Below are 16,110 nucleotides of genomic sequence, written 5' to 3'. Positions count from 1 at the left end.
AAAAGCAAATTATTTCACAACAGCCAGTAGCTAAGCTGCAAACCAGTGACACTTGGTTCTCTATTCTTAGCGTTTTGTGCCTTCTCACAGTTCTTGCAAAGAAAAAAGGTGAAAATGAAGAAACACCTAGTTCATGGATCAATTTAATTCAGTTCAGTTAGAATGTAAGGTCAAATGTTTGACTTCCCTCAGGAAGATATCTTCAGTTAAGAAGACAATACACTTCCTGGAATATTTCCCAAATGTTCAATTTGATAATTGAAGAAGAAAATGCAATTTTCACAGACACTAAAGTGAACACTCTCCACAAACAAGACAACTTTGCTAAACTTTGGGAAAAGATTAAGTTGGGTTCTGTAACATGAAAAATATCTAGTAGTAGCAATACCAGTTAAGTCCTGCCTCTAAGCCTACTAAGAAGAGATACACAAAGAATAAGCAAGGGCCGAGGCTGCTGGCACCATGAAGACCTATTTTCATCTACCTAAAGCCGTACCCTCCAATAGAGTAGCTATTAGCCACATGTGGCTATTTAAGTTTATTAAAATTAAATAGTTTCTCAGTCATACAAGCCACATTTAAAGTGCTCTATAGCTACATGTGGCTAGTGGCTGCCACACCGAACAGCACAGATACAGAGTATTTCCATCACCGCAGAAATAACTAGTGGATAGTGCTGTAAAGGTTCAAACATAAGTGTGCCCAGTATTTGAGTCACATAAATTGGGCTGGAGAGGCAACAGATTTTACATTAATTGGCTGTGTTATCAGGGTCACAACCCTTCCTATTTCTAGGTGTCAGTTACCCCATCTGAAAAATGAGTCATGTTTTTACGAGTTCAGTGGTGTCTAGGAAGGAATAATGCTGACACTGTGGTTATAGAGAAGAATGTTATATTTCTCGATTTACAATAAAATATTTAGGCATGAAGTATATGATGTCTGTCTCTTAAAATGGACCAGAAAAAGTATGTGATTGTATATTTACAATACACGTATCTTCTTTCAACTATTCTGTTTGAGATTTTAGTAAAAAGCGGAGGGGGAAAAAATACCCACACTCTGCCATAACTCTCTAACCCGCATATACAGATACCAAGTCTCTCCTGATCTTGCACAACAGCTGACACTTCATGTACACAGAGAGCCCTTCACATTAGGCCAGGCTGGCTGGCGCTGATCTTAGGCTTGGCCTGCCTAACGAGATGTGTATGCTAAATGCAATGTGGCTCAAGGGATGGATATGGACTCTGAAACAGGGCAGACTTAAGCTGAAATGCGGACTCTACTTCTTATCTGTGTGATTAAAAAATTTATTCTACCTATGCCTTTCACTTTCCTCACCCAGAAAAGCGTAAAAACTTACCTTTCAGGGATATGAGGGTAAGAAAAACAAATTGTATGTTTTCTAACATAGCTCACATTTTCCTCTTAAGCGCTACTTCAAGTTTACAAAGCGCTCTCATAAATACCATTGCAGAATTCCCAGGGGATTGGTAACACTGATCTTCCTCCTCTCAGATGAAGAAACAGATTCTGCAAGGTTTGTGCAAGAAAGTGTGCACAGCTGGTAAGGGCTAAGGCCGAGCCTTGAACCCAGTCTTCTCACTCCACGTCCACGGCTCCCTTCCCTAGCACCACTCTGCTCTTCTTGAGAGGAGAGGATCTACTGGCTGCTTTGGGGCTGCCCTAATCCTTACACAATCGCCTGTCATTAAGGATCTCCACATGAGTAGCCTTGTGACCTTCAGGTTTAGAAAGATTATCATCCCAAACACTAGACAAGGACATAATGGCTAATTCAAGTGAAAAAGGAATAAAAGGAGAGTCGAGGTCAACTATCCCACGGAAAACAGATCCCAAAGACAGAAAGGGATTCCTTACCAAGGGCTTCCAGGCGTTCCATTTGCTCTTCTCTCCATTTACGGATACTCTCAGGCTCTGATTGCAATCGATCCACTTGTGAAATAGCTGCGTAACTGTCTGTCGGACCATTACTCTCCTTAACACAAAACATAATTGTACTCTGTCAGTACCAAAAACCCCTTCCTGAAATGCACTTCATCCAAGTTAGAACCCCTGGTTCTGTACAGCACTAAAGATTGTTAAAATGTTGAAGGATGACCTTAATACCAATAACACAACCTGATAGGGAGCTTTCAACATTACCACACTGAATCCTTACAGCCCAGGAAGAGGCAGAGTAGTTGTTATCCTATCTGTTAATAAATGGGACATGAGTGGGAGATAGGAAAGTCAGGGAGGTGAGTAATGGAGTTACTGGAAACAGTGTTATCAGTTTTGGTTTCCTGACTTGACACAGAGATTAGGTGGTATTTTCAAAGTAACAAAGGTAAGTACATAGTAGAGCACGGCTTCGACCTTAAGACCTACATGCTATTACACAATGCAGGAAATAGGTCACTTAATACCACCTTCATCAAAATATAGTGAATTTGAGAAGAGTCCAAAAGAAAATGTATAGTTACACATCAAGGAAAAAAATAAAAAGGCAGGCAATCGCGAGGCGTGCATGCACGAGCGCAGACTGCTCTTTATAGTGGGTTAGATTTGGGAGCTAATAAACAAACTGACAAAGACTCAAACAGAAGAACTTAATCTCTAGAGAATTATTCTAACTAGACTATCTACAAAGGTGGAAAAATTTATTTAAAGTATTAGTAGTAACTAACTTATTAGCATTTTTCATGTATCAGGCACATAAAAGCTCTCTTCCCCAAACACCTTGCAAAGCAAGTTTTTATTCCCATTTCACAGCTAGGGAATTAAACTGAGGCACAAAGAAATGACAGGTCCAAATTCATAGCTAGTAAAGCAGGGGTGAGGAACATTTTTACTGCCAAAAGCCATTTGGATATTTGTAACATCATTCACGGGCCACAGAGAATTATCAACTTAAAAATTAGCCTGCTGCCTAGCCAGTGTGTTTCAGCTGGTTGAGTGTTGCCCCATGCACCAAGAGATCACAGGTTCCATTCCTAGTTGGGGCACATGCCCAGATTGCGAGCCTGATCCCCAATAGGGGGAGTACACGAGGCAGCCCATCAGCGTTTCTCTCTCCCCCTCCCTTCCTCTCTAAAATAAAAACATATTTAAAAAAATCAGCCAGCTATATTTGGTCAAACATTTAATTAACTCACCCCTAATGCTTTGGCAGGGCCAGTTCAGGCCTTATATGGCCTGCTGGCTGGACTTTCCCCATCCCTATAGTAAGGATAAAGCCAGGATCTAAACCCCATTCTATTTCATTTTAAAGGCCAATCTCTAAACCTGGAATCGGAAACTACAAATCAGGAGGCCTGCCACCTGTTTTGTAATTAAATTTTACTAAAACACAGCTAAGCCCATTTGTTTATGTACTGTCTATGGATGCTTTAAACTGTAGCAAAAGAGTAGTTTGACAGACCTTATAACTCACAAAGCTTAATATCTTTACTATGTGGCCCTTTATAGAAAAAGTAAAAATTAGTTCACCCTTGGTTTAAAAGGTTCAAATGCTGGCCCCACCACATACTTATTGCCTTTGTTACTTTAGACCAGTGGTCGATAACCTTTTGGACCTCACGGACCACCAACGGTCTGCGGACCACCAGTTGGCGACCGCTGTTTTAGACTACTGATTTAACTGTGTGCCTCAATTTATTCATCTGTAACACAGGAATAACAACAGTGCAGGTCCTTCGGGTTGTTGGGAGAATTAAATAAGTATAAACAGTGCTTCATAGCCCATCACAGAGAGTGTTTAAATTCACCGCAGCCTCCATCATCATCATCAAGGTTCATTTCTTGAGAATAAAGCTGGTTAACACTAGGGCCTGGTAAATAACATTTTTTAAAAAAAGCTCTATATAAGTATCACTTCTCTTCGAATCCTTCTACTTTGGCAGGTAACATACCAGCTATTAATATATCCAGGAAAATCAAGGGAGTGGGGTCCTTCCTGAATCAGTCCATTCAAATTACAGGAAAGGAAGATTCTTGACCACTATAATTCAACACAAGAGTGCTCTGTACCTGGTAGTATTCGCCATTCATCACTCCATCAACAGCATCTGCAAGACATAAGATTGCAATTTGTCAATCAGGGATGGTCAAATGCTGAGCCAAAGGTTTACAGAGTAAAATATAGTATTGTATGTGGTAAGTATTCTAAGTTACTCCTATCTCCCCCCCCCCCCTCTCTCTCTCTCTATATATATATCTCCTATCTAATAATAGAAAAACATAGTAATTGACCATACCTCCACTACGCTTCCCACTGGCTAATCAGCAGGATATGCAAATTAACCCAACCAAGATGGCGGCCGGCAGCCACACAGCTGAAGCGAGCAGGAGACTTGCTTGCTCCAGTGATGGAGGAAGCCAAGCTTCCTCCCTGCTGCGGCCGGGCTCTGAGTTCCACTCTAAGCAACAAAGTTGCAATTATAGATGCTAAGCAAACCCCAGATACCTGCTTTCAGCAGGCCGTGGCCTCAGAGCTGGAGTGGCAACAAAGTTTCAATTATAGAAGGTAAATAAATCCCAGAATAAAAAAGAAAAAAAGGAGAGGTTGGGAGCTTCAGTCGCCAGCTTGGCCAGCCTGAAAACAGCCCTCAGCCCCTCATCCAGACTGGCCAGGCACCCCAGTGGGGAAACCCACCCTAAAGGGGGTGCGGGCAACCTGAAAATAGCCATCAGCCCCTCATCCAGGCTGGCCAAGCACCCCAGTGGGGACCCCCACCCTGAAGGGGGTGTGACCAGCTGCAAACAGCCATTAGCCCCTCACCCAAGCTGGCCAGGCACCCAAGCAGGACCCCCACCCTGATCCAGGACACCCTTCAGGGCAAACCAGCCAGCCCCCACCCATGTACCAGGCCTCTATCCTATATAGTAAAAGGGTAATATGCAAACTGACCCTAACAGCAGAAAGACTGGGAATGACTGATCACTATGACTCACACTGACCACCAGGGGGCAGACGCTCAATGCAGGAGCTGCCCTCTGGTGGTCAGTGGGCTCCCACATGGAGGAGCTCTGCTCAGCCACAAGCCAGGCTGATGGCTCCCAGTACAGCGGTGGTGGTGGGAGCCTCTCCTGCCTCCTCAGCAGCGCTAAGGATATCCGACTGCAGCTTAGGTCTGCTCCCTGCTGGCAAATGGACATCCCCCAGTGCTGCCAGGCTGCTAGAGGGATGTCTGACTGCCAGCTTAGACCCAATCCCCCCCCGGGGAGCGGGCCTAAGCCAGCAGGTGGTCATCCCCCGAGGGGTCCCAGACTGCGAGAGGGCACAGGCCAGGCTGAGGGACCCCCCGAGTACACAAATTTTTGTGCACCGGACCGCTAGTATATAATAAAAGCCTAATATGCTAAGTGTCCGGTTGTCCAATCAGCCAACCAATCAAAGCATAATATGCTAATGATATGCTAAGGCCGCTCAACTGCTCACTGATCACCAAGGGGCAGACGCTCCTACTGGTAGGTTAGCTTGCTGCTGGGGTCTGGCTGATCCAGACTGAGCAAATCGGGCTGCACACACCCTAGAGCAGTGGTTCTCAACCTTCCTAATGCCTCGACCCTTTAATACAGTTCCTCATCTTGTGGTGACCCCCAATTTCATTGTTACAAATTGAACATAATTAAAGCATAGTGATTAATCACAAAAACAATGTAATTATATATGTGTTTTCCGATGGTCTTAGGCAACCCCTGTGAAAGGGTCGTTCAACCCCCAAAGGGGTCGCGACCCATAGGTTGAGAACCGCTGTCCTAGAGCCCTCCCTTAGTCCCTCTCTCTGGCCTGCACACTTCCAATCCGGGCTGAGGGACCCCTCCTCCCCCCCACGCCGAGTGCACGAATTTTGTGCGCCGGGCCGTGTGTGTGTGTGTGTGTGTGTGTGTGTGTGTGTGTGTGTAACTGATTTCAGAGGGAGAGAGAGAGAGAGAAACAGCAATGATGAGAATCACTGATCAGCTGCCTCCTGCACTCCCCACACTGGGGCTCAAGTCTGCAACGAAGGCATGTGCCCTGACCGGGAATCAAACCGTGCCCTCCTGATTCATAGGATGATGCTCAACCACTGAGCCACAATGGCCAGGCTACAATCCAGTCTTACTGACACAACTATTATTTTTATTATATTTTATTGATTTTTTACAGAGAAGAAGGGAGAGGGATAGAGAGTTAGAAACCTCAATCAGCTGCCTCCTGCACACTCCCTACTGGGGATGTGCCCGCAACCAAGCTACATGCCCTTGACCGGAATCGAACCTGGGACCCTTCAGTCCGCAGGCCAACGCTCTATCCACTGAGCCAAACTGGTTAGGGCCTGACACAATTATTTATAACCAAATGAGAAAGTCTACCTCAGAAATATAAAAAATGCCTAAGACCTAGAGCCGGGGTGGGCAACCTTTTTGTGAGTGCATGCCAAAACCAGCAAAATCTCTGACTCAAAATTCTTCTGCGTGCCAACGCTAATTTTTTGAGAACATGTTACACCTACTTGATAACTCTTAAGGTGTATGTATGTGAAGAACCTTGAAGAAATAAAATTCATTCTAGCGACAACAACACGGTATATGATGATGAAAAATACATTTTTTTTAATGTATACGTGTACACTGATAGTCGGACAGAAAACTTTATGACTCCGTTTGATATTATCAGTGGGACATTTGTTGGATCACTGATGACAGAGATTTTACATCAGGTTTATATTTCATGACCTTCAGAGATATGCACGAGCTACTATTTTGAGCCATTAGGCTACTCCTATTACGAGACTTAACAAAATTCCTCACTGAGAACAGAGATTCACAAGCATATGTGGATAAAACCAAAACACTGGTCGGATCTAGGAAGGCAGGGAGAGTTAAGGCAGAGGCATAGAAATTGCTCTTCCCCTCTCTCGTCAATCCATGTCTATGGTCTTTAAGATAACTTGTTATGTAACATTATTTATTTATCTAAGATGCACCTACACTGAATTTACCTGAAAAATAAAAAAGTCGATATTAAGAAAAAAATTGTAAATGGAAGATTATAAGAGAGGGTTTTGCGTGCCAGCACAAGTTACTGGTGTGCCGTGTTTGGCACGCATGCCAGGGGTTGCTCACCCCTGACCTAGAGACTATCAATCCACATAGTACAAAATGGTGGCCCACATGCTGAACATACTTTAAAATATCAACACTAATAAAAGAGAAAAATGGTAATTGGCGTACGAGCTACCCTTTTCATTGGCTAATCAGGGCTATATGCAAATTAACTGCCAACTAAGATTGGCAGTTAACTGCCAACTAAGATTGACAGTTAACTGCCAACTAAGATGGCGGTTAATTTGCATACATAGGCACAATGCAGGGAGGCGAAAGGGAAAGCAGGAAGAAGACCCCTGCCACTGACAGTGATCGGAAACCCAGGGGGGAGCTAAGAGCTGGGGGGCAGGGCAAAGGCGGCCCTGGGGCCGCCTTTGCCCTGCCCCCCAGCCATGATCGGAGAATCAGGTGCCTTTTCCGCCCTGGCCAGTGGTAGCAGGAAGTAGGGGTGGAACAGCGATGGGAGCTGGGCACGGTCAAAGCTGGCAGTCCCAGGAGCTAGGGGTCCCTTGCCTGGGCCTAAAGCGAAGCCCACGATCGCGGGGCCGCTGCAGCTGTGGATCCCCGCTGCCCGGGCCGGACGCCTCAGTTAGAGGCGTCCTGCAGGGGCAGGGGCGGAGCCCGCACGATCGCGGCGCCACCCGCTGCCACTGCGGGTCCCCGCTGCCCGGGCCAGACGCCTAGGCCAGAGGCGTCAGGCCTGGGCAAGGGGCCGATCCTGGGATTGGAGGGTGATGGGGGTCAACGCCTGAGGGCTCCCAGTATGTGAGAGGGGGCAGGCTGGGCTGAGGGACACTCCCCCCGCCCCCCCCCCACACACACCCAGTGCACGAATTTCGTGCACCGGGCCCCTAGTAAAGTACTAAGTTAGAAAATTCCACAAGATCAGGATTTCCATGTTTGGGGAAGGGGCAGATAAACAGAAGATATGGCAATAATGGGGCTGCATTCCTGAATTGGTAACACTGTTGGACATGAGGGTAGCCTTCATATGGAGCATGCTCTGGACAATTTGCCAGTACTCCCTAGACCCAGTTTTTTTTAAAAAAAGATATTCAAACTGATTTTAGAGCAAAAGGAAGGGAGAGGGAGAAACATTGATGTGATAGTGAAACATCGGTCAGCTGCCTTCTGCATGCCTCCTACCGGGGATGGAGCCCAGGATCAAACAGGCAACTTTCAGGTGCATGGGGAGATGCCCAACCAACTGAGCCACACTGGCTAGGGTAAGCCCCACATACCCATTCTGTGTTTCACTAATTTAATTACCTGACTAGTCTGATAAGCATGTGTTCCTAACCTAACCTAACCTAACCTAACCATGAGGCAGTCTCTACAGTGTTGCACACCATTCCTCTGGAGTGGCTGCTCTAATTTACTTCAAAAGCCTCAAAAAAATTTAGCTTCCACCTACATAATCTGTATTCTGTATCTGCTGGTTGACCCACATTTACTAACTAACTGGAGGCCTGGTGCTCAAATTTGTGCATGGGTGGGGTCTGATCAGGCCAGGGGGAGGGGCCGAGGGAGGTTAGCTGGCTGCACTGCGCATCATAGCGATCGGTGGTTCCAGTTGCTTGGCTTTCATATATATATACTAGTAGCGCACCAGTAGCTCACTGCCACCCTCCAGTAGCTCTCCGCCTGCTGCCCTGCCATCCTATAGTTCCCCCCAACACCCTTCCGCCCCTCATAGCTTGCTGCCCTGCCCCCTCCTGTAGCTCTCCACCACCCGCTTGTAGCTCGCTGCCCCACCCTCCTGCTGATCCGTGATCCAGTCGTTACGCGGTTGGTTGTTATGCTTCATGGCATAACGACCATTTACATATTACATCTTTATTATATAGGATAGGTTATGTAGAACTTGCATTATTTTGACCAATTTTTTTTCAAACTGCAATGACATTTTATTGAATGGAGTAGGAGAGGAAAGATGAAAGAAGAGATGAACCTAAATGATTTAAGAACTCAAGTAATAAAAGGAATGCCAAGCACTTAGTATGGGCCACCATCAGAAGGCCCTCTGAGGGCAATATATGAAAATATTTCACACAGTTTTCCTCTAGGGGTAGGTGCTCTCAGCCTCATTCTTTCCTTTTTAAAAAAAAAATATATATATATATATATATATATATATATATATATATATATATATACACATATTTTTTTTTAATTGATTTTTTACAGAGAGGAAGAGAGAGGGATAGAGTTAGAAATATCGATGAGAGGGAAACATCGATCAGCTGCCTCCTGCACACCCGCTACTGGGGATGTGCCCGCAACCAAGGTACATGCCCTTGACTAGAATCGAACCTGGGATCCTTCAGTCCGCAGGCCAGCGCTCTATCCACTGAGCCAAACCAGTTAGGGCTCATTCTTTTCTTTTAACAAGCAAAGATTTCATCAAACCACTCCTCTGGTCTTGATTCCTAACTAATTACAGCATACCTCTTTTTTATTGAACTTCACAAATATAGTGTTTTTTACAAATTGAAGGCAAGACCCTCAACCATAATAAAAAAGATTACGACTGCCTTTACTGTAATACTTGCTTTATTGCAGTGGTCTGGAATCAAACTGGCAATATCTTCAGGGAATTCCCATAAACCCAACTTTAACTGCCCATTTTCCAAATCAACACTAACATTTTATCCATTCTTTTAGTCTCTTGCTTCTCCCAATTACCATCCCCTTGGCTTTGAGAGTAATGAAAACTTTTCTCGATCATTTCCCCAGCATGTCTTCCTGATACCAAAACATTCTGTTTTTTAAAAAAGGAAAATGGAGACAGAAGAAAATACCATGTAATTTCATTAACTTAATCCCTTGGTTTCTATCCTGTTGGTTTATCTAATGTGTATAGATGAAATTTTTCAGCAAAACTGGACTCCTAAAACATAACTTTTTTTTCAGTAATCCATTCTTCTATATCATTAAATTCTCAACTTTAGTAGGATGAAGACACCTACTACTTATCGCTTCTAATGTGCCAGACTCAGTACTAAACACTTGATATACATTAAATTTTAATCCTCACACAAACTTACATGTATCAGCACTTTACAAATGACCTTAGAATATGCATAGGGTTCCTTGAAGTAAATAAGGTATTCTTGAAGGGGCAGATAATTGATGACACTATTTTCTCTTAAATTTATTTTTTTGTTTAAAGATGTAAGAAAAATATTAAATGCATGTATTATGAAATAACCAGCCTTTAAAAAGTGGTGTAATACCTGAGCAAGCCAGGAAGTCAGAGGATAGATCATCTGATAAATGAACACAAACTGCAGGATCTAAGCATTTACCAGCACACTTCAGCTTTACTCTGTTTCAACTGCTGGCTATGAATCTGTAGGAGGGAGACATTGATGTGAGAGAGAAACATCCATCCTCTGTACACGCCCTAACCGGGAATCAAACCAGTAACCTAATTCTTTTACTCCTCTGCTTTATTTATGATAGTACAAAAATCAGTTTCTCATAGTTTTTGTCATGGCTTTTTATACTCCAAGCTGTTTGTGCGTCCACCTACCCATATAATTATTAAAAATACTCTATAGCCCAGGCAGCACGGCTTGCTCAGTGGTTGAGCATCGACCTCTGAACCAGGAGGTCATGGTTCAATTCCCATTTAGGGCACATGCCTGGGTTGTAGGCCGATCTCCAGAGTGGGATGTGCAGGAGGCAGCTGATTCTCTCTCATCATTGATGTTTCTCTCTCTCTCTCTCCCTCCCCCTTCCTCTCTGAAATCAATAAATAATAATAATAATGATAAATAATAAAAGTACTTTATAAACTTTTGGAAATATAAAGTTCACCAAAAAACTAATCAAAGTATTTGGGGGGGGGGGATATTAAACTGAACCTCAGTAATAAATTTATTGACGTAGAATTGCTGGGCCACAGGATATACATTTTAAATTTTAAAGGTTTCTAAACACCAATCATGTGCCCCGTTTCTCAGACCTTCACTGAGACAGTTTTATAATGTTTTAAAATTTTTGCTAATTTGATAGCAAAAAAAACCACCTTAAGGTGGCTTTGTTGTGCTGATCTTATTTCCTATGAGGTAATTAAAAATCTGACACTTGATTTTCTTCTTTACTGATCTGCCTGTTCTGCCCATTTTTTTTATCTCTAAGTATTCTCTCTGTATGAATTAGTCCTCTCATACTACAAGTGTTTACCCCATTTACTTTTTATGGTTTATATTTAACACCTAAAACTTAACTTGTATGTAGACAATATCAATTTTCCCTTTATGATTTCTGTAACTGTTTTTATGCTAAAGGCCTTTCCTATTCCAAGATAAATATTCACTTTTCTACTGGTACTTGAGGGGGAAAAAAATCCTCTCTTTAATCCACCCAGAATTTATTTTTGTGTAAGACAGAAAAGAGATGATTTTTAATCCTAGAGCCTACAAGCCAGATGGACATTCTGGTTAATAAATTACAGCTAACACACCAACTACTCAGTTAATATATTCCAGCCCAGGGCTATTCCCAATAGGAAAGTCTTTGATCACCATTCCATCACAAAACTAAGAGAAGTTCTCATCCCATACCTCCTAGGTCACATGCTATCTGTCCTTTGGATCTGAAGACTCTTCCAAACCCATTGGCAAATGCTTTGAACTCTGACACCTTACCACTGTACTTACATTCAACTGGCCCAAGTCAAAGGACCGTCTGTTGCTACAGAAACATGCAGAAAGGACATTAGGGCACCTTAATTTATTAGGACAACTAAGCTAAGCAACCTGATGCTCAAAAGGAAACTGTCTAGGGCAGCAGTCGCCAATCTTTCAGACCTCACGGACCACCAGTGGTCCGCCGACACCAGTTGACGGCCACTGGTCTAGGGCATCCAGACAGAAACAAGGGTCAGAATATGATTCCAGAGACTCTTTGTCCCAAACCCACCTTCCACCTCTCAAACCTTTGAAGTCAAGCAGACCAGGGTTTGATTACAGTAGAGCCATGTATTAGCGTAAATGCTATGTTAGTTTCATTGTTTAAATTCCATGATGGTAAGTTCTCATCTGAAATAGAATGACACTACCACTTAGAACCTGGCACAAAGTAAATGAGTAGTACTACTAAATACCATGCATGAGATTTCCTTGAACTTATCAGCTTCACCACTACCAAGAAAATTATTCTCCATCTCCAGCTTTCCTTTAAAATTCATATACCTCCATTTCCTTCTCCTCCAAGAAAGAACCTGACAGAAACATACCAAATAGTGCCTCATTGCCACACTCCTTTAGTAGCTCCTTAATCACCTCTTATTTTCCTCCCTCCTGAATGCAGGTTTTCAACAGCTCTGGAATTAGGCTGCCTCTTTCCTGACCACTTGTTCTTCCTCAGTATCTCTGGAACCACTTCACCAGGCTTGTTACCTCCCATCTTTAAACCTATGTATGCATCTTGTCCACCTCTCCTAATAACTGAGAGAATCACCCTGGGTTTCAGCCTAATCCCTCTGGTTTCTGCCTGCCCATCCTCCATGGGCCTTTCCCCCAAGGCCGGAGGAGTTCATGTGTGCTCCTCAATCTGTTAGAGCAGTGGTTCTCGACCTTCCTAATGCCGTGACCCTTTAATACAGTTCATGTTGTGGTGACCCCCAACCATAAAATTATTTTTGTTGCTACTTCATAACTGTAATGTTGCTACTGTTATGAATCGTAATGTAAATATCTGATATGCAGGATGTATTTTCATTGTTACAAATTGAACATAATTAAAGCATAGTGATTAATCACAAAAACAATATGTAATTATATATGTGTTTTCCGATGGCCTTAGGCGACCCTTGTGAAAGGGTTGTTCGACCCATAAAGGGGCCGCGACCCACAGGTTGGCGACCCACAGGTTGAGAACTGCTGTGTTAGAGCCTCCTGCCTTTAGGAGGATACAGAGCTCCCTCCTAAAATCTGTTTCCTCAATACTCTCCCTGAAAGCCCATAGGCCTTGTAACACCCTTCTCTCCCTACTTCCAAAAAATAATAGTAGCAAGGGACTGTGTGTAGTTAGTACACTGTGTGTAAGCACCTTACAGGTGCTTTCTACTGTAATCCTAGCAACCCTATGTAGTGTATGTTTTGCACCTTTTACAAAAGAAAAAACTGAGGCAAGGCGCTGGCGGCTATATAAGCTGCCTGAAAAGCTATACTGACACAAGCAGTCTAGGACAGCACATTATCTTGAGAGACAGTGCGAGAGAAAAGAGGGAGGGGGAGAGAGGAAAAGAAAGGGAAAAAGAGGGTGAGGAAGAGTGAGAGAAAAGGGGAAAAAAAGGTCTAAGTAGTTCTCTAATCCCCCAAGGAAGTGCTGACCGCTGCACTATTACCAACTCCAACTACACTGGCAGAGATCAGGCTTTAAATCACTAAATGCTTAGTTCACTAAGAAAGTCCTTCCTAGGAACTAAGTCAGCAATCATCCCTTCCTTCCCTTTGCTGAAAGCTTAATACACCAAAGACCCATGAGTCTAACTCTATTTTCTCCCTTTTATCTTTTCAAACTGCCAATCACCAAGAATGGACATTTTCGCCCATTTTTCTGTGAGTATCTATGTCCAGACCCACTGCTAGGCACTGTGGACACAACAGTGAGCAAGAGGTAACACTGTCCTTGAATCAGGACAGTCTTCTGACTATGGGTCCTACTTCTCCCAACACTGTCCTACCCAGGGCAGCCACAACTGCTTTTCAGAAATGACAATCTCTTATCCCAGTACATCCGTGATGAAACTGCGACGGAATATGATACAGTGGAAGAGCGGGGAAACAGCTCAGCTATTAACTTGCCCTTAAGCAAGTAAGTTCTCTGTAGGACTCATTTTCTCTTCTATTAAATGAGGGAGGTAAACTAAGGACCTAAAAAAAAGTACGTTTTATGATTCTTAGGCAAATGTTAAAGACCACACAAGAACAAAAGACACCTGTATCACTTTAAAGCCAACTTCATCTCCCAGCCACAATCCAGCTCAGTCTAACCTGCTAGCTATAAACTGCATTTTCAGGTATATTACACATGGTCACATATGGGGGACAGATTGGTAGGAGGCAGCATGGTATAGTATAAAAACCCAGAGACTGCAAACGAGCAGTCTCCCCACGTCCCCCCCCCCGCGCTCTCCCCCCGAAAAAAGATTCTGCTTGGCTGGCACAGTAATTTGAGATTTCTGAGTCTGAATGCTTTTCTGAAGAGCACCATTCTAATGCACCAAAGACTCCAACAGATAATGAGTCTCCAACACTCATTATCTCACACCAGCATGTTTCTCTCATTTACGTTAATTGCTTGGACCCTTAAAGTAACACCCATTTGCCCCACGAGTGCCTTATTCTCCTTTAATAAGAATTTTTAAAAAGTAAATGCAAGCCCTGACCACGTAGCTCAGTTGGTTAGAGCGTCCTCCTGATATACCAAGGTTGCAGGTTCGATCCCTGCTCAGGACACATACAAGAATCAACCAATGAACGCACAAATGGAACAACAATCCATGTTTCTCTCTCTAAAACCAATCAATAAAAAAGTAAATGAAAAGCCACGTCTCACTTCCAGCTAATTTCCTCCTTCCCTATATAATTGAAAAGATTTCTGCCCCTCATCCTTTCCTCCCACCACGACAATCCGAAACACCACACACAGATAAGGCATTAATTAAAAGGTCAAATTGGCATACCAATTTTTGCTTGATTTTTTTTTTTTCCTTGAGCTTGGCTGGGGAAAGGCCACACATCACTCTCTATTCGCCTCCTTCTCATCTTTCGTTCTGCTTAGGCAACACTGCCTATCAAAGCCATGTCCAGCGCAAGCAGAGTTCCTGCAGTCCTACCGTAATACGTTCGAAAAATGGCAAAACTCTCACCCCTCTTTGGCTGGCTTCTTTCTCCAAGGCTAGACCATCTTTCCTGAGTTTCCTGTTCACTCCTTTTTCCTCCTCATAACCCAACATTCTGTACACCGTCCGTGCTTAAGCGCATCACTGCCATTTTTGTCTGTGTGTGTCTGAAACAAATACTGTTTTTTTTCCTGCCCTCCTTTCCTAATAACTGGTCCCGTGCTGGGCTCGGACTGGCCTGCAAGTCGGCCAAACTGCGCCAATGCGGCTGTGCTTCCGAGGCCGGGCTCCCAGCAGAGCCAAGAGCTCAATGAACTGTCCCGGAACGGAACGAGCTCCTTCGGGCTCCTCGGCGTGACTGTCACCCTATTTGCTCTGCTTTGCTTTCTTCCTCAGCCCGCGCCCAGGAGCGCTCCCACACACCCACAGGTCGGCGTAAGCGTCCCGAGCCTAGGTTTCTTGCATGACTGGGCCGGGGTCTCGTTTCCTCTCTGCCACTCCTCAGCCTCCCGGTTCCGCAAAGAACAAGTTACACGGAGCTCTCAGATCCAGAGGGCCGAGCTTCCAGACAAGTCCTCCCGCCCCAGACGCGCCCGCACTCTCACCCGGACTCCCCGGCGGCTCGCCGTGCGGCTGGGGCCCAGGGGCGCCGCCGTCGAGGATGGCGAAGGCCTCGTCGTTCTCGATGCCCGCAATCTCGCTCTCCTGCTGCGCCAAGAAGGCCGCGGCCGGGTCTTCTTCGCCGGCCACCCCGTTCCCCAGAGCGGGGCCGCCGGGAGTGCCGGCAGGGGCGCCGAACGGATCAAGTTCAGCCATGGCGGGCAGTTCAACGGCACAGACACCGACGCTGAGAAACACACCGACAAACCCACCGACACCGCGCCCGGCAGCAGCCTCTGTGGCGGCGACTGCGCTCGGAGGACAAGCTGGAGGAGTGAGAAGGCGGAAGCGGAAATCCTGCCCCCATATCCGGTTGGTCTAGACGAGGTTGGCGAGCCGAAAAGGTAACAACCAATCAAAGGACGGCAATCGCTCAAGAGCTACCCAATCAGCAGAAGGAGGGGCGGGCCCCCGAGGAAAACTCGTGACTTGAGTTGCTCCGGGGAGGGGAGTGGGGCGTGAAAGCTATCAGCCCCGTGGGCTCGAGAAAGGCG

At 44.8% G+C, this 16,110-nt stretch overlaps 1 protein-coding gene across 6 annotated transcripts in view; it reads right to left on the bottom strand.

The window, feature by feature from the left end:
* CLTA (clathrin light chain A) overlaps positions 1-15,910 on the bottom strand; it is a 44,247-nt gene extending 28,337 nt beyond the window's left edge. For 3 of the 6 annotated variants that reach the window (XM_059657340.1, XM_059657336.1, XM_059657337.1), the window contains exons 1-3: positions 15,562-15,910; positions 4,036-4,073; positions 1,885-2,002 (exon numbers count right to left, since the gene is read on the bottom strand). In XM_059657340.1, coding sequence (XP_059513323.1) covers positions 1,885-2,002; positions 4,036-4,073; positions 15,562-15,772 — 367 coding nt within the window. In that variant the 5' untranslated portion in view covers positions 15,773-15,910. The remainder of the gene's footprint in view (positions 1-1,884; positions 2,003-4,035; positions 4,074-15,561) is intronic. The other 3 variants (XM_059657341.1, XM_059657338.1, XM_059657339.1) reach the window with 2 other exon arrangements.
* Between the last annotated feature and the right edge of the window lie 200 nt (positions 15,911-16,110).

Source organism: Myotis daubentonii, chromosome 11 (assembly GCF_963259705.1).
Source record: "Myotis daubentonii chromosome 11, mMyoDau2.1, whole genome shotgun sequence".
In the NCBI taxonomy this organism is placed as follows: Eukaryota; Metazoa; Chordata; class Mammalia; order Chiroptera; family Vespertilionidae; genus Myotis; species Myotis daubentonii.
The sequence above is the reverse complement of the archived record's forward strand: the minus strand, read 5'-3'. Positions and strand labels throughout refer to the sequence as shown.